We start from the raw sequence: 18,826 nt of genomic DNA, 5'->3' as shown, positions 1-18,826 counted from the left end.
CTCAAGGTTGGGATACAAACAGACTCTAACCTCACACCTTTGATGCATTGTCTGAGCTGAGATGTCACTTTTGTTTATAAAATCTGAAGTTATCTCAGGAATGTGACTTGAAAAAGATTCTGTAATTTACATATTAGTGAATTGAAACCTGCAACCCATTCTGTGATTAAAGACTTAACAGCAATCTAGGTTTGTTCAATACATTTCATCAGTTGTATAACACTTTAATCTTGTACTATAAATTCTGTGTTCTATGATCCTGCCCCACTAGCAACCTGATGAAGGAGCAGCACTCCAAAAGCTTGTACTTCCAAATGAACCTGTTGGATTATCACCTGGTGGTGCGTGATTTTAACTTTGTCATGTATGTTCACCCACAGTGATGTTAAGGAGGGAGTTCTAGGATTTTCATCCAAAGACAATGAAGGGATTGTCTAAATCAGGATGGTGTGCCAGCTGGTAGGAACTCACATGTGCCAGAATGACCTTCAGTTGTTGCCCATGCATTTTTAGGTAGAAGTTGTGGGTTTGGAAGATTTTGCTCGTGTTTAAAAGTTGCTGCAGTGCATCTTGTGGATGGTCTACTCTGCTGTCACTGCAGGTCAACAGTAGAATAAGTGAATGATTAAAGTGGTGAATGAGGTGCTAATCAAGTGGGCTTTTCTGGGATAATGTTGAGATTCTAGAGTGCTATTGGAAACCATCCCATGCCATGCCATCTCATCCTATCCTCTCAGGCAACTGGAGAGAATTCCACCATACTTAAATTGTGCCTTGCAGATGGTGGGCATGGGAGTTTTTAAATTACATTTTGTGGGATGTGGGTATTGCTGGCTGATTAGCATTTATTGCCCTTCCCAAGTTGCCCTTGAGAAGCTGGTAATGAGCTGCCTTGTTGAACTGATGCAGTTCACCTGCTGTGGGTTGACCCACAATGCCATTAAGGAGGGAATTCCAGGACCCAGTGACAGTGAAGGAATGCCGATATATTTCCAAGTCAGGATGGAGAGTGGCTTGGAGGGGAACTTGAAGGTGGTGGTGTTCCCATATATCTAGTGCCCTTGTCCTTCTAGATGGAAGTGGTCATGGGTTTGGAAGGTGCTGTCTGAGGATCTTTCATGAATTTCTGCAGTGCACCTTGTAGTTAGTACCCACTACTGCTACTGAGCATCAGTGGTGGAGGGAGTGGATGTTTTGTGGATGTAGTGCCAATCAAGCAGGCTACTTTGTCCAGCATGGTGTTAAATTTCTTGAGTGTTGTTTGGGCTGCAGTCCTCCAGGCAAGTGGGGGTGAGGTGGGGGGGGGGGGGTGTGGGGGTTATTCCATCACACTCCTGACTTGTGCCTTGTAGATGGTGGACAGGCTTTTGGGAGTCAGGAGGTGAGTTACTTGCCACAGTATTCCTAGCCTCTGACCTGCTGTTGTAGACACTGTGTTTGTATGATGAGTTTAGCTGAGTTTCTGGTCAATGGTAACCCCCAGGATATTTGTAGTAGAGGAATCAGTGATGGTTATGCTATTGAATATCAAGGAGCGGTGGATAGATTGTCTCTTTTTGGTGATAGTCATAGCCTAACATTTGTGGTGTGAATATTACTTGCCACTCATTAGCTTAAGCCTGGATATTGTCCAGATCTTGTTGTGTGTGGACAGGAACTCTTCAGTGTCTGACGAGTCATGAATGGTGCTGAACTTTGTGCAATCGTTGGCGAACATTCCCACTTCTGATTTTATGATGGCTGGGAAGATCATTAATAAAACAACTGAAGATGTTTGGGCCTAAGACACTACCCTGAGGAACTTCTGCAGTATACTTGGAGCTGTGATGACTGACCTCTAACAACCACGACCATCTTCCTATGTGTCAGGAATGATGGTAACCACTGGACAGTTTCCCCCGATACCTACTGATTCCAATGTTATTGTCATTAAATGTCAGTGGAGTTACTTCAGTTCTCTTGCTGGACAGAAATATTTTCATTTACATACACTTTGTAGAACAACTGGATATCAAAGTGCATTGCAGTCAATTAAATAATTTTTGAAATGCTGTCCCTGTTCTAGGAGATGCAAGAGCCAGGATGTCATGTTGTAGCTTTATAAGACTTTGGTTAGGCCACACTTAGATTATTGTATTCAAATTCCACATTACAGGAAGGAGGTGGACATTTTGGAGATTGTGCAGAAGAGGTTTACCAGGATGCTGCCTGGATTAGAGGGAATAAGCTATAAAGAGAGGCTAGAAAAAAATCAGGTTGTTTTCTCTTGAGCGGCAGAAGCTGAGGATAGACTTATTGGAAGACTGTAAAACTGTGAGATGCATAGATAGGGTTGATGGTCAGAATCTTTTTCCCAGAATTGAAATGTCTAATACTAGGGAGCATGCATTTAAGGTGGGGGGGGGGGGGGGTGCGGGAGGGGGGGGTGCATTTCAAAGGAGACGTGAGGGGCAACGTTTACATACAGAGAATGGTAGGAGTCTGGAATGCACTGTGTGGTTCAGGCAGATACGATAAGGACATTTAAGAGAATTCCAAATAAGCTTATGAATATGCAAGGAATAGAGGGATATGGAGCAAGGGCAGACAGAAGGGATTAGTTTCATTTGATGTTAAGGCTTGTCCCTGTGTTTTAAGTTCTATGTACTTTGGATTTTACAATGAAACATGGGTTTACTTATGTTACAGTGCTTACCAAAGCAGAACTTTCTTACCATTTTTGACCTGGGTAACATTTAATTGTGCCCATTTCCAATATATGACTGCCTTGCTAAAATGCACAAGGATAAGGCAGAATAATGGAAAATGCTGCATTGGTTGTTCAGGTCCACAGCAATATCTACCCCCACAGAATGGAGATAGGGTTTTGTGTTAGCAATATTTACTTGGCACAGGATAGGAAGTAGTGGGGGGGGCTGATATTGCTGTAAGGTCAATGTCTGAGACCCAATTAACTTGATTCTGATCCTTCTAAATGTAGTGTCGAGGCTTGTCCTGAGTGACAGAGAACTCTGCTCTACTGTCTATTCCCCAGGATGCACACTGAGGAAAATATCAACTCCACCTGGTGGACCATCAACTCCGTGAAAGATGTTTTTTGGTGTATCTGAAACTTGTTGCTCTTCCAGAACATGGAGTTAACCTCCACTGAGTGTTGCAGACTGGCACGTTCCAAGGTCTAGGACTATGTGCTGAGGGATGCACTAAAATTGGGGGCAGCTGCCGCTAAAGTGCATTGGGAAAAGACCACTGTGCAAGATCTTCCTGCTGAAGTTAATTGGGAATCCGTTCAGTTATTCAACAGTCCTGCTCAAATGCATGTAAATATAGACTGGTTCAAGTAAAAGATGCCTTTGGCTTGTTTGGATCGAATCTAGGAGAAAATGAGGACTGCAGATGCTGGAGATCAGAGTTGAAAAGTGTGGTGCTGGAAAAGCACAGTAGGCCAGGCACCATCCGAGGAGCAGGAGTGTCAACGTTTTCGGCATAAGCCCTTCATCAGGAATGTGGGGGGTGGAGGGGTGAGGAAGCAAGCTGAGAGATAAATAAGTGTGGGGGTGAGGCTGGGGGGAAGGTAGCTTGGCAGGTGATTGGTAAATGCAGGTGGGAGGTGATGGTGATAGATCGGAGGGGAAGGTGGGGAAGATAGATGGTAAGGAAGATGGACCAGTAGGACAGGTCAAGAGGGCAGTGCCAAGTTGGAGGGTTGGATCGAGGATGAGGTGGAGGAGGAGAGATGAGGAAACTGGTGAAATTGAAGTTGATGCCATGTTATTAGAGGGTCCTAAGGCAGAAGATGAGGCATTCTCCCTCCAGGTGTCGGGTGGCTCCCCAATGTAGAGGAGACTATCCTGTGTCCCCAATTTAGAGGAGACCAACTATATCCTGCCTCCTCTACATTGGGACACAGGATGCCAATTTGTGGAACATTTCAGGGAACATTTCTGGGACACATGAACCAAAAAACCCCACAGCCCTGTACTTGACCACTTCAATTCCCCGTTCCACTTTGCCAAGTGGAATCTTATAGGATCCTGAGCGATGAATTCCCATTGTATTAAAACATTTTTGAAATAACAGCATATCTTCAAGTTAAAGTCATTAGTGTCTGAGAATCTAATGCCACCCATTCACATTTGTTTAAAGGGAATGAAAAGTGTGAGTTGATGATAAGAGGAGTGGTGTAGAGTTGTGGGCATGGAGAAGGTGAAGAGGGAAAGTACTGGTTTTAGTAGAAGGTATTGGGGAAAGCTAGTCAAAGCTAGAAATGAGGGCCGAAAGGATGGTGTCAATTCTGTCCATGTTTGGACCCATTTCAGTTCACTGACAGAGTCCTCACAAAACTTTGAGTGCACGACAACATTTCAATTATTCCTGTTATGAGTAGTCTCAGAAGATATCCTTCATAATGCATAGCAAAGGAGGGCCAGCTAACTCTAAAATATCAGTCATGTCCCATAGAGTGGTGAGTAGAAGACTGGACTCTAATATAAACATTCAATAAAAAGTGGACAAAAAAAATCACATGATCATTTATTCCACAATCATGAAATGTCCTAACTCCCCTGTACATGAGGCATGCCAGGGCATTTAGCTCTCTGACTAAACTTGCCTCAACAAATAACACTGATGCACATATAAATAAAACAAATCTAATATAATGCAAAATGTTCACTTTTGAAACATTTACTTATGACAACACCCATGCCACTCTGTCTTCTTAATAATTCTCATTTTACTTAACATTGACTTGCCCATTCAAGGTGTGGTCATGATGAAGACCGTCCAAGAAGATCTGAGGCCATTTGTGGATGCTGTACTATCAGCTGACAGTGGATTTCATCATTGGAAAGATTCCACTACTGCATGATTCTGTGTCCTAGACACATTGTTCACATTATTGAAGTTAACTGGAAATATGTGGGAACCCGCAAAATTTGATGGAACAGAAGTGCCAGGCACTTGTTGCCCTATCGAGCATGTTTATAATTACACCACCTGTGTGCAGATCAAGTGGTGCCACAGAGAAAAGATGACTTGTGCTTGATGTATATATTTCTATACTGTAATAATTTAAATGAGATATATGGACTGTTTCATGTTGCATCCATTTTAATCTGAACATAGAAATTAGGGCAGATGAATTTCTAGTTTCCATTTTTTCATGTGTGTCCCTGGTACAGGAATCAATATTGAGTTTATTAATATATTCCCCTCAATTTTTGGATCATTAATTTTAGTTGGCAGAATGTTATTAGAAGTATGCATTCACATTTTCAATGTACATTTGGAGTGGGTTTAACTGCAAGTGTATAAAATGTTTTATTCAAAGTGAACAAGAGCAATGCTTACCATTAGATTTAACATAATGAAATCTTTGTCAGCCATAGCCTGGACCTCGTCATTTTCAGCAAAAACTTTCTTCAGTGCTGAAAAAAGGTTTGAAAACATCACATGTTATATGTGTTATAGTGTGAAGCAAAAAGGACTTGCATTGATTCAGCAAAAACAGATTGAATGTTTTGCTAGTTAAGAGTGATACATAAGTGTTGGCTATTTATTTCTAATAGTCTTCTCCAAATAGTACTTTGGAATTGTTTGATTAAGTTAGTAATGTCTAGCATGTGTGGCTATTTCTATGTCACCTCTTTTATACAACTGTATACTTGGCGAGAGGACTACAGTTCTGTGGTGTGCTGGTCTCAACAAAAGAGAATGAAGGAAATTAGAAACCTGAGACTGATATTATTAAATTAGATAACTGGATGGTATGCAGGTAAGTGCAACTTCTCCCAAAACTCCTTTTTCCACATCAACCCTTTTGCCAATACTCTGGGCCCTTTGATTGCCTTCACAGTCTTCTTTTGCCTCCTCATTTTCAAGGTCACTACAGCCAGAGAAACGTCTGCCCAATTTCTTACATCTCTCACCTTTTAGATTAACTTGCCCACTTTCAACATTGCTCCTTACTATGTTTGCCAGAAAAGAACTAACCTTGAACTTATGAGCATATTTAGATGCACCAAATTGCTTTGCCATTTACCAACCCCTCCAATTCAATATGATAACTCTGTGGCAGACAATCTGGCAGAAGATAGGGACATGAACAGCTAGTATGTCATTGGTAACATTGAGTCTAGAGGTTGCAAAGGCTTGGATGAACTTTGTAGCAAAATATTAGTTAAGGTAGAGGTGTAAGAGTTACAAACCTGAATTATATATTTACCCTTAATCAAACCCAGAATGTTCCTGTGACCATAACAAGATGAATAAATGTAGAATATATGATGACTGATCTTTGTAAAGATTTGAAATAAATATCTGCCTCTAATAGCTGACCTAATGTTTATTTTAAAAAGCATAATATTTGCCCTAAATTATGTTTTGAAAATGGAACAGAATTACATTTCTAACTATGAAACTGAAAGAATTCTATAAAACAGAGCATTCACCTTGACAGTACTTGCAGTCTTCCAAGTGAAGGATAACCATTAATGGCTTGTTGCTAAACCAACAAATAATGGGAAAATTAGAAGAGATATTCAGTGAATCATCATAATTAAAACATGATCTATGTGTCTACTGTAGAATAACATCCTACAGAAGTGATTCAATCAGTTTCATCTACTATTCCAGTCCAGCTCCAAAGCTGGGTGTATCTGAGAAGTAACAGCCTCCATGCATATGATGGGTTATGTGAGATGTGTTTGGGTGTTTCTAATGCCAAGGGAAGCATAGATCCTGCCATAATAGACAAGGATACTTTTGCCCAAAAGATTCTGCAAACTGTTTTTTTTTTCGAGATTCAGAGGCTCGCCATACCAAAATGTCTCTAGGTATGTTTTGTGATATTTTGAGTTAAATCTTTTACTGAGCTGATTGGTGAGCAGGAATTTAGTGATATTGGCTTAAATCTGTCAGAAAATCTGCCCATCAGTCATGGAATACAACGTGGATAACCAATGTCACTCTTTAATGGAGTAAGGATGTTTTCACTGTCATTGCTTTTATTGTTCAGAACTTTGAAATTAGGAGTTGGGAAGTACAGGATGTTGGTGAGGCCTCATCTGGAGTATTGTGTGCAGGTCTGGTTGCCTTGTTATAGGAAAGAAATTATTAAACTGGAGAGGATTCAGAAAAGATGTATCAGGTTTTTATCAGGAATAGAAGGTTTGAGATATAAAAAATAGACAGGAAAGACTGGGACAGTTTTCCACTGTAACATGGGGGGGGAGGGGGGGTATGGAGGGGTGACCCTATTGAAGTTTATAAATTCAAAGGGGGGCATAGATGAGGTGAATGACAAGGATCTTTTTCGTGGGTGGGGGGGGGGGGGGTATGGAGGGGGGAATTTCAAAACTTGAGCACATTTTTAAGATGAGAGGAAAATGTTTAAAAAGAACATAGGAGACAACTCTTTTACACAGAGTGGTTCATGAGTGGAATGAACTGCCAGAGAAAGTGGTGGATGCAGGTACAGTTATGACATTTGAATGACATTTGGATAAATTCATGATTGGAAAGCTTTCAAGGGACATGGGCTAATCGCAGGCGGGTGGGAGTGGTTTAGTTTGGGAACATGGTCAGTGTGGACTGGTTGGACTGGAGGGTCCGTTTCCATGTTGTACGACTTTATGACTCTATAGATTCTCCTCCTTCCAGTCGCTGTATTATGCCTTTAACTAGCCATCAGACCTAAAAGCTGAGTCTGGCTTCACTTAATTAGAAACAGCAACTTCCACAGCAGAAGAGTAACTAGAAATAGCTGACTTGACCCTTTCGCCTTTGATAGCAGGAAGGGGGTTGGTAAGCTGAGTCAGCTTAAAGGCTGATTTGCAATACAGAGTGATGCAAGAGTGTAGGTTCAGTTCCCACACTGGCTGAGGTTCCCATAAAGTCTAATCTTCTCAACATTGCCACTTGCCCAAGGTGTAATGAGCTTCAGGTTAAACCACCAGCACTTGTCTTTCTCTAATGAAAGAATAGCACTGTGGTGACTTTGTTACAGGAGAAAGTGAGGTCTGCAGATGCTGGAGATCAGAGCTGGAAATGTGTTGCTGGAAAAGCGCAGCAGGTCAGGTAGCATCCAGGGAACAGGAGAATCGACGTTTCGGGCATAAGCCCTTCTGGGAGGCTTATGCCCGAAACGTCGATTCTCCTGTTCCCTGGATGCTGCCTGACCTGCTGCGCTTTTCCAGCAACACATTTCCAGCTCTGACTTTGTTACAGGAGGAATAGAGTCCTCCCCAACTCTCTCTGAAGGAACATCGCCAACCAAATGCTATCAAGAGATCATTATGAAATTTTGAAAAAAGGGGAGCATCATATATTCTTTGGGGCCAGGTTCTGGGCCCAGTTATGCATGACCAACCTGAACCCAGAGACATACTGTAGAGTTTTAACTCAATGCTGCATATGGAGTCACTGAGAAATTCACCCCCCCCCCCCCCCCCCCACCCCTGTAGGTCAAACTGAGTCACTGGAGAGGAGACTGCAGGATCCATTAGATCTGAGACACAACTGAGAGGGTGGTGGTCAGATCCTGGGGAACTCTTTTGGATTGATAATGAAAGGAGGTTGTTGAGGGATCAGAATTCCCATGAGTGGGGAAGGGGTAGAACCAGAGGCTCTCAGAGAAGATCGATGTCCTCATGGACCGGGGGAATGAGTGATTTCAAGTGTCCTGATAGGAAGCTGGAAACTTTGAGGCAGAGGTCAGAGGAGTTTAGAAGGGGTTCACTAGAAGAGCTATTCATGGGACATTTGATAAGCAGGTATTTAGACTTCAGTAGGTAAGTGAAATGGCATCTACCTACAGGAAAAAGGTTGCCAAGTTGTCCAAGGTCAAATTGAAAATGGCAAATGTGAAACTTTTACTTGCGATATTTAAATTGCTAACCTTACCTCCTGGGAATGGATTAATTGCCTGCTCTCATGAATAAATGAGAAGTGGATGGATTGGACACAGGCTGGAGTTGGGATTCAGATTGTTTTAACATCTCCATTCTGACCTGAACCCGCTCCTTTTGGGTTTGAACTTTTCCCCAAAGGAACACTGGACTGAATAGCGATCATTATAATGATCAGGTTAAGGATGTCTACGCAATGCCAAATTCATAAAGTGATCCAAGACAAAAATGTTAAAGTAACACTTCAGAGGATCTTGTAATCCTAGCATAAGGATGGAGATCTAGCTTAAAATTCATTTTGATGATATTATTATAGGAGCTAAGACTGTCTGCAGGTGAACAGATGTAGCAGTTGATAAAATGTGTAGCAAGTCAGACAGCATTGGAGTTGCAGGACTGTAGATGTTTCACATTAGGACCCTTCCTCCAGTCCTGATGAAGGATCCTGACCCAAAACATCAACGTTCCTGCTTTTCCAATGCTGTCTGACCTGCTTCGGTTTTCCAGCTATACATTTTATCGACAGTGACTTCCAGCATCTGTAGTCCTTACTATTGCCAAGATGTACCAATTGTATCTCTGCAATTCTGTTTTGGATTGTGGCAAGAAATAACCAAGCCACAATCAATTCAATCATACATAAGGATTTCACCACCATTTCATCTATAATCAAAAATGTACTTCTTTTTCTACAGATTCCAACAAAGACAAGCATTATCTCTGACCAGATACCCAACAACAGCCATATTTATTTTTGTTGCTGGAGACTTTATTGGTTTTGAATCTTTCAGTATCACATTTCACTGCAAAAGATTAAAACTGATAAATTTTCTTACCTTTTCCTTGCTTTATAGAGCCCTTCTTCATAGGTTTGTACCCATGTTATATCATCTCCCCAACCTAAAATAATAACACACATTGGCATGCAAATATTCAATAAAACCAAAGTGAGAGCATGTTTAAGCCCTTTAGAGTAGCCATTTGAAGTCTTTAGTGTCTGGAAATCTATTTATTTCTTTCTCAAATAAATAGCCTGTCCAATTTACCGTGAACTAATTAATTTTATACAACTATCAAACAAATATTGTTTGATATCAGAATAGCAAAATTAATTCAGCCTCTATTTACATAAGATTGTAAGATATATGAGCAAAGATTGGGTATTTGATTTCCTGATTCAGGAGGCTATGTGAGGTTATTGTGGTATTAACTCCACATTCTCACTGACCTCAGTAACTCTTGACTTTCCTGGAGAACAAAAATTGAATTGAACCTTGAATATATCCCATTGCTATCTATGGAAAGGAATTTCAAATCCGAAGTACTGTCGTGGACAAATTGTAGGTTTGTTCTATTTATCCAAGACATTATATATGTATGCGTTGTGTATTTTCTTACCTTTTGAGTGTTTGACTCAATATTAATAATCCAACAGCACACTTTTGTTTATTTGAATAATGGTGGTTATTTTCTTTCTCCACGCTTGTCTTGGTGGTTAAGAAAGCCATAACATCTCAATCATTTGACTCACCCACATGATCTCAAATGCAAGTTACATACAGATGGAAATAAAACAGTAACTATACAAATGAAATAGCTTCTCTATTTCAATGCAAGCCTGACATTTCTTAGCTGAGTTGATGCTTTGGCTGAGTTGAGTGAAAATCTTGAAAAAGAAGAGATATTTCAATAGTTATGAACATTCATGTAGGTGATTTGCCTGGAGGTGGATTTCCCAACTTAATTTGATGGTGGAATAGGTTAGATAAGGTAGTTTTTCTGTCTCTTTCAAGATAGTCAGAATAGTCTGGTGACCATAGAAGCCACCTTGATTTTCAATCTTTTAAAGTATATTCTTTAGTCTATAACTTTGAAGATTTCTAATATTATTCTGACGGTGGTTGGTGTGACAGAACACTAGGAAAGAGGAACTCTCTCTTCATCTCAATCTTAATTGGACACTCCTTTTTTACATTTTCCCCCTTTATTTGAATATATCCAGGCATCCTCATAATACTCATTCTATCAAGTTCCCTCAGAACTTTAGATTTTCAATAAGATCTCATCTTTTTCTACCTAAAGTCCAATGATTTTAGGCCCAATCTGTTCAACCTTCCATCAGAGTACAATCTCTTCATCTCAGGAGTTGAGTGAACTTTCTTTCAACTCCTTCCAATGCAAGTTTTGCAATAAGAAGGCATCTTTTTCTTATTATTTACTAATTGGATATGTCTGTGACTGGATAGGCAAGTTTTTATTGTTCATATCCAACAAAGCTTGAGAAAGTGATGGTGAGATATCTCCTCAACTGCTATTGTCGATGAGGTGTAGATACAACCACAGCACTGGTGCGGAGATAATTCCAGGACTTTGACCCAGTGAAAGTGAAAAAATGACAATAGAATTCTAAATCAGGATGGCATATGTCTTATTAGAGATTAGTAAGTGGTGGTGTACCTATACATGTACAGCCATTGCTCTGCAAGATGGTAAAGTTAATTGGTTTGGTATAATTCTGTCAAAGGAATGTTGCCAGGTTGCTGCAATGCATTTTGTGGATGATATACATTGCATTCACTGTTTAACAGTAGTGGAAAGAATGGATATCTAAGGTTGTAAACTGGGTGCCAATCAGGTAGGCAGTTTTGTCTGGGATGGTGATGGATATCTTTAGTCATGTGGGAGCTGCACTTAAACAGGTAAGTGGACAGTATTCCATTACACTCCCGACTATTGCCTTTCAAAAGGTGGACAGGCTTTGAGAAGGCAGGAGGTAAGTTAGCTGCCACATAATTTGCATTGACCGGCCTGTCCTTGTAGTCGTAGTATTAATATGATTAATCCAGTTCTGTTTCTGGTCAATGGTAAACCCCGGGATATTGATATTCAGTGATGCTTGCTCCATTGAATGTCAAATGATGATAGTTAGATTTTCTTTTGTTCGAGATACTCATTGCCTGGCAATTGTGTGGTGTGGATGTTACTTGCAATTTATCAGCGCAAGCTGCAATGTTATGCAGGTCTTGCTTCATCTGGTCACAAGTTACCTCAATATTGGAGGAGTTACAAATCATCCGGCCACTAATGAATATCCTTCATCTAACTTTATAATAAAAAGAAGGTTATTGATAAAGCAGGTAAAGATTGTTAAGACCTTGAAGAATTCTACCATCAATATCCTGCAGCTGTGGCAATTTGAGAACCACAGCCATCTTCCTTTGTGCTTGTTTTGACTTCAACCAATGGAATACTTGCCCTACAGCTCCCTAATTATCAGTGTTTGCTGTTAGTTTGCCTTCCTCCTTGAGGTTAGTAAATGTCTTGCATGGTAGATTCTGCAAAAGTGAGCTGATGACAGTTTACCAAAGAAAACATTACATTTGTGACCTGAACAGGCAGAGTAAACAATTTGCATTTCTGTTTGAAGGACTGCAAAATAAACAGCTTAAGGGTTGAGAATGATGGAAGGAGATATAATTTAATATAAAATCAGACACAGCAGAGAAATAAAGAAAGGGACTGAAAGATTAGATTCAGAAAGTGAGAAAAACTGACAAGAAATTGCAATTGCACAGGCCTTATCTGTGCTGTCTCCAATGCAAGTGTGTATCTCCTTGAATAAACAGACCAATTTGTATACAGTGCTCTTATTGTGGTCTTACCAACACCAGGTATAGTGGTAGCAAAACACCCTTGTTTTTATCTCTATTCCTCTTGCAGTAAAAGCTGTTCCATTTGCCTTCCTAATTGTTTGCTTTACCTGCATGTTATTTTTGTGATCCATGAATGGACGCTCACAGATTCTCTGTACCATAGCATTCTGCAATCTCTCCCTTTAAATATATTCTTTTTTTTCTATCCTTCCTGTCAAAGTAGATAATCTCACATTTCTCCCAATTTTAGTTCATTTTCCAAATTTTTAATTCACTTAAATTATGTTTTTTTGCAGACTTGTATCCTCCTTACAAAGTACTTTCCTGGCTAACTTTGTATCATCAGCAAAGAGTCGTTTTTCTAAGTCATTAACATAAATTGAAAATAAATGAGACTGCAGCATTGTTTCCTGTAGCAACCCACTAACTATAGCTTGCCAACCTGAAAATAACTTATTTATCCCCAGGCTCTGTGACCCATTTCAGAGTCAATCCTCTATCCATAGTAATATATTGCTCCCAACATCATAAGCTCATATCTTATGCACTAACCTTCCACTTGGCATATTATTGAATGCTTTCTTGGGAATCCAAATATTCCATATCTGCTGTTTCCCTTTTATTCATGTTGTTTGTTACCTTCTTGAAGACCTTAGATAAATGTATCAAGCATGATTTCCCTTTCATTAAACAATATTGACTTTGATTGATTATATGATATTTTCTGAAATATCTGGCCAATATTTCCTTCATAGTATATCAGAATTTTCTGAAGACAAACATTAAGCTACCTGCCTATCTCTTCCTGCTTTCCGTCTCCCTCCTTCCTTGACTCGGATTGTAGAAGTATTGCATTTGCAGATTTTCAATCTACTGGCCCCATTCTGGAATCTCAGGAATTTTGGAAGATGACAAACCTTTGTTGCTAATATCTCTGTTTTAAGATCAGAAGATACAAGGCAGGGTACATGTCAGCCTTTAGTCCCTTAGTTTAGTTTTCCGAGTAATTATTTTCTTCAGCAAAAAAGATCATTTGAAGATCCTTTCTCCCTTTTTGGTTTGTATCTAACTTGTAAGTACAGCAAATTAATCTCATTCATTTAATTCCAAAAATGAGGCTCACTGCAGTAACATCACATATATTGACAGGGAATATTGGCCCATTTAAGACACAATGAAGTTTTGGGAAGTAGCACTGAGGTGATACTCGTATTTGTGCATGAATCTGTCAATCTGAGTAATTTAACCAAGAGGACAATGATTTGCCATGGCATCAAAAATGTTTGGTCAGGGGAAACGTTTTCTCAGGCTCTCAAACATGGTTTCCTTTCCTTCTGCTTTTAATACAAGCATTTTATTGGGGCTCCACAAGTTCTCAAAAAGTGACTTGATCAGTTAGTGTGAAAGAAAACAGCAGGTTTTAGAAGCTGAATTTTTTAAAAATACTTACTTACCGTCAGGCCATATCAACAATGAAACAACGGGCAGTTGGTCGAGGGTGCGATTGCAGACTGAGCTGCCACATTTATTAGACTACCACTTCAGTGTTATCTTTAAAGTCCATCAATAGCCCAGAAAATGTAAAACATGAAACATTGCGGCCAGGAGTGGAAAAGATCAGTGTCGAAATTGAAGTGGTTTCTTGGGTCAAACACCACTCTGTAGGTATGGAGTGAGTGATGCCCTGTATATTACTCACATAATATGTCCCACAAAGATCAGGTTCTTGTCAAGAGCCTTATCTTGAAGTTTATTAACAACACTATCTAATTGCATTGCTGAAACATCGTGTAGCCTCGGTTCTGTGTCTATTGATGCTAACTCTACATTACATAGAAATAATTGGCTGACTGAGCACAGCACTCTGATTTCATTGCCGTGAACCATGATCCACTTTTTCAATAACAAGTGCCTTATTCTGTAATTCAAATATCTAGCTGCCACTTTGACAGCTTCTGTAGAAAACTAAGTATGTGAGGTAAGTGGGTGTAGACCAGGTGGGTGCAGAGGTAAGGTAAGTGGCTGTCAGAGCATAGTGTGCTAGATTGTGAGGTGGTACGGTGGCAGGTGTTTCAGGGTATAGGGTTCCAGGTAGATGAGGGGATAAGGTGCCAAGTAGGTGAGAGACTGTTGGGCACAGAGTGCCAGATGGGTGATTAGACTAGGCAGTGAGTGTTTAGGGCAGGACAAGGGGATGAGTCAGTTGGCAATTTTGGGGGTGTTCAGATGAGGTGGGTGTGGAAGGGTAAGAGGTAGGGTGTCAGATCTGGTGGGGTCATATGACAGGTTGGTGGGGGTGATTTTCTTTCTTGTAAGGAGATAGTATTGGGTCAGGAGGTTGTGGTGTTGGAACTGGCAGCATTGGTTCAGAGTGTGTAGTGATCTGTTTGATACAGTTGGGTATCAGGGGTTGGGGAGCTGGGTGTTGTTTTTGCAGTGGCGGGTCGGTTGTGGGGGGGGTGGGGGGCAGGGTGCGTGGTAGATGCTAGGGTCAATGGAGACTTGGGTGTTCAGTTTAAAAGCCACTCAGGATTCTATATGTTTTTCTGTGCGACTATTAAGCTTAAATAAGTCAGCAATGTCTGAACTATCTGATTTTAAGAGATTATTTGGAGGATTCCAAAGGCACAGTAATTGTCAATGGAAACTTTTAATTTCCCTGGGAATTTCCTCAAAGTCAGCAGCATTAGAGTCTCTGCAGAGTCTCAATGTAGAAACCAGTCTTTGGCACAGACATGACTTTCTAGTCATCTGAATAAATGGGTCATGAGTTACAAACAATCATAACTTGAAATTTCAGCATTTAGAAGATGTAAAACTAGGTTTGTTTTATTATACTTGAAGGTAATGGCATATTTTAGACAATATTGATAAAAAATATAGTCAATACAACATTGGAAGAGGTTTTTAAAAATCCTAACGATTTCTCATAAATTCCTTCATCACTATGCAAGTCAAATGAGATTGCTGTAGACAACTATTCCCTTTCTATTCTTCTGACCAAGGCTAGAGGAGTGAGTTACCACTTTTTCCTCCAGTGTTCTTTCTACCTGAAAAACCTGCATTGGCTTGTCCTCCTTTTGACAGTGCTAATACTTTAACATAATGGTGTGACACAGCTGATTTTCTTTCAGACAATCTAGGGTGTCGCAAAGGCAATTAATCTTACCAATTCTTTTCACTAACCGATATGGGCCATTGAAATATACTGTCAATGTTTCTGTAGTGATTGTAATGAGGTCAACCAGGTGGACATTACAGAATAAGAGTTCCCTAATTGGGGATGTTAACCAGGTCCAAACAGGGAGCCCTAGTTGAGAGATATAAACAGTAGTGTCAGAGGTTCTGTTCACTCTGAGAGCTAGCTTTGAGGGAGCTGGATCAGTGTCAAGGACTCTCTATGTGTAAATAAAGGGGGACTTGGTGATGGGATACTGGCCTCAGTAAAGTTATTTCAAGCTCACCTTATAAAGGCAGTGATATTAACATCTTATCTCCTGGATGAAAAATTTGGGATTTGGTCATGGTTATCAGCTCATGGTTGGTTGTGATGCACTAAGGTGTTCTTGACCTATTTTGCAGACTTCTGCAATACAGGTATGAAATCATAAAAACACATGGATTAGGCCACCTCGCCTACACTGACATTTAATCAGATTGTGACTGATTCACTTATGGTTCATATTCTACATTTCCAGCTACCCCCAATAAACTTTGATTCTCATGTCAAACAAACTTCTGGCATTAAAACATATTCAAGAACACCCGGTTCCAAAAATATGAGTATTCACTGACTTTTTGCTTGAAAGGTAAGCAGTCCTTGACTGTTCCCAGAGGCAAATACAGCTTTGTTTCTCCTTTTTTTTTGCTGTTGTTGAAAAAATTGAACATTTTCAGCCATTTGAAGACTTTTCAGTGTATGTTATATCACATTGAACAACATGAAGATGCTACATTGGTGTAGTGGGAACAGCACTTAGACAAGGCTCCAGCATGGTACGGTGCTAAGGATCAATAGCCTGTGAGGGTCTGGCTTTTGTAGCTCTGACTACAATGACTATCAGAGTTGAGAGTGTGGTGCTGGGTCAGGCAGCATCTGAGGAGCAGGAGAATTGATGTTTCGAGCAAAAGCCCCTCATTAGAAATCAGAGTGCAGTCCTCACTTTCTCCTTACAATGACTATCAATCAGACTGGGAGTAGTGTAAAAAAGCAATATGTTTATGAATGTGAGCTTGTGTTTACAATGAAGTGATTTCAGAAGCATTTTATTTTGATTCCCCTCCCATTAAGTGCACTGTGAAGCACAGTTCCTGACTAGACTTGGTGTACTGTTAGTTTTTAGATGTGGCATTAACTGGAATCCCACGATGTCCTGGCAGTATTTCTGCCAATTGTGAGTGCACAATAGCAAAAACAGGATGCCATACAGGAGTGATACAAACATAACGAGTGAGATAAGTAGCAGAGAACTGTAAGAAATAACTTGCCAGAGTTAACCCAGTGAAAGCCTCCATGAAGCACTTGGCAACCTTTGGCCAATTTCAGCCTCACATTCATGATTTTACAAGAGCTATAATGAGCACTTGGATAACAGAATTTTCAAAAAGCATTGGGATGATTAGTAAAGGGTGTCACACAGAAGTAGCATTTTTATATTATTATTGGAGGAATTTTGTATGAGCTCCTGTAATATTTATATTGCAATCAGACTTGAGAAAAGTGATGGTTCACTAGGCACTTTGCTATAGGATGTATGGAAGCAAGTTCTAGGACTTCAGCAATGCCTACCGTTTGGAAAAATATTGCCAGGGAATTTAAATGGCAGTCGAACACCGTGTGCTGAGTATTGTTGGTTGTCATGACCTAACTTTCCTAGCTTGGAGGCCACGCATAGTTGGAATTGTCAGTTCTGATGATGTAATTTAGTCCCAAATGCAATTATAATCAACAAAGACTTGAATTATACACAATCTTTAAGCAAAAGGTAGCAACAAGCAGGCATAGGTTCACAAGAAGCTCAGCAAAGCTTTAACTTAAACAATATTTGTCAAGTTCCTTGTAGGCAATGGGGAGCAGGATTTCCACCTAAACCCCACTTCTCACCTTCCCCAGCAATGATTGCCCATAGAACTACATTAAAAAATTACAACACAGAAAGAGGCCATTCAGCCCACTGAGCAAGTACCTGTCTCAGGCCCTGTCTCCTCTTTGATTTAGTTGGGAACTATTTCTCTATATGTTCCCACTATTTGCAATTGCATGATTTCCTGCTCCCCTTGGCTTGCGTTGATTCAATTCCCCTTGTCTTCCCCCAAGAGTTATTGAGGAAGATTAAGATGTGACAGTGATCTTCCAACCATGCAAAATCAGATTCTTTCTGCTCCAGGGAATTGCTTTTGCATTTGTATGAATATAGTCTTTCCTGATATAACTTTCAAGATCAACTTAGCAGAAATTCAACAGAAGCAAAATTAATTCACAAACCCCATTAAGTAAACATCACATACCTCTTGACAATGTTTGAGGTGGTCTTTTTTTGATTGCTGTGGCTAGGCTGGATGTGACAGCAACCAGAAACAAAAGTAAAGGAACAAAAACCCGAAGCATTGTTGTATAATCACTGGATTACACCCTTGATTGAAATTCAAATGGGTCAGAGTTAATAAACACAAATCCTTTCTGCATCAATTCAGCCTGAGAAGTACCTGTAACACTCCCTATTCAGGCAGATTCCTGTAGGAAAAGTTTTTGGAGTGAATGATTTATTTAAGTAAGGTGGATATGCAATAAACTTGTCAAATAGCAGTACCTATGGCAACTGTGTGACGTCTTGATTAAGCAAAGTTAAATAACTTCACAAAATCTAACCATATTACTTTTTGATAATCTTCAATGATACAAAGTGCACACTTTATTGATATATGCATGTTAAAATGAAGTAAAAATAGGGAAAAGGAAATACATTTCCATCAATTTTGTGTGGAATTATACTCTAGTAAATAGAAAGCAGCACTGAGTGTAATTCATGAAAGTGAATCTACCAATAAAATACTGTACGGTGATACAGTACTTTACAGAGATGACTGGTCTCAATCCTATTCGTACTGGATTAAAGCCAATAATTATTTTTCAATTCATTCTGTGGAACAAAATATTTTAGATTTTACCACTGCTGGTGTTGTTGTTCTTAAAGTTCCTGTGTTTCCTTATGAAACTCTTTCCCTGATTATTTCTCAAAACTCTCCATGCCAAGTATTTAACAC

The 18,826-nt window shown here is 39.9% G+C and overlaps 1 protein-coding gene across 1 annotated transcript in view; it reads right to left on the bottom strand.

The window, feature by feature from the left end:
* The window catches only part of LOC148149908 (anterior gradient protein 3-like), a 31,450-nt gene extending 13,185 nt beyond the window's left edge, over positions 1 to 18,265 (bottom strand). Inside the window, exons 1-4 of the mRNA XM_087986836.1 lie at positions 18,071 to 18,265; positions 9,746 to 9,809; positions 6,453 to 6,505; positions 5,353 to 5,429 (exon numbers count right to left, since the gene is read on the bottom strand). Coding sequence (XP_087842962.1) covers positions 5,353 to 5,429; positions 6,453 to 6,505; positions 9,746 to 9,809; positions 18,071 to 18,170 — 294 coding nt within the window. The 5' untranslated portion in view covers positions 18,171 to 18,265. The remainder of the gene's footprint in view (positions 1 to 5,352; positions 5,430 to 6,452; positions 6,506 to 9,745; positions 9,810 to 18,070) is intronic.
* Between the last annotated feature and the right edge of the window lie 561 nt (positions 18,266 to 18,826).

The sequence above is a fragment of the Chiloscyllium plagiosum genome, unplaced genomic scaffold, assembly GCF_037043375.1.
Source record: "Chiloscyllium plagiosum isolate Xiang-an unplaced genomic scaffold, Cpla_swu_hap1 HiC_scaffold_5, whole genome shotgun sequence".
In the NCBI taxonomy this organism is placed as follows: domain Eukaryota; kingdom Metazoa; phylum Chordata; class Chondrichthyes; order Orectolobiformes; family Hemiscylliidae; genus Chiloscyllium; species Chiloscyllium plagiosum.
Note: the sequence above shows the minus strand (reverse complement) of the source record. Positions and strands in the feature narration are given on the sequence as shown.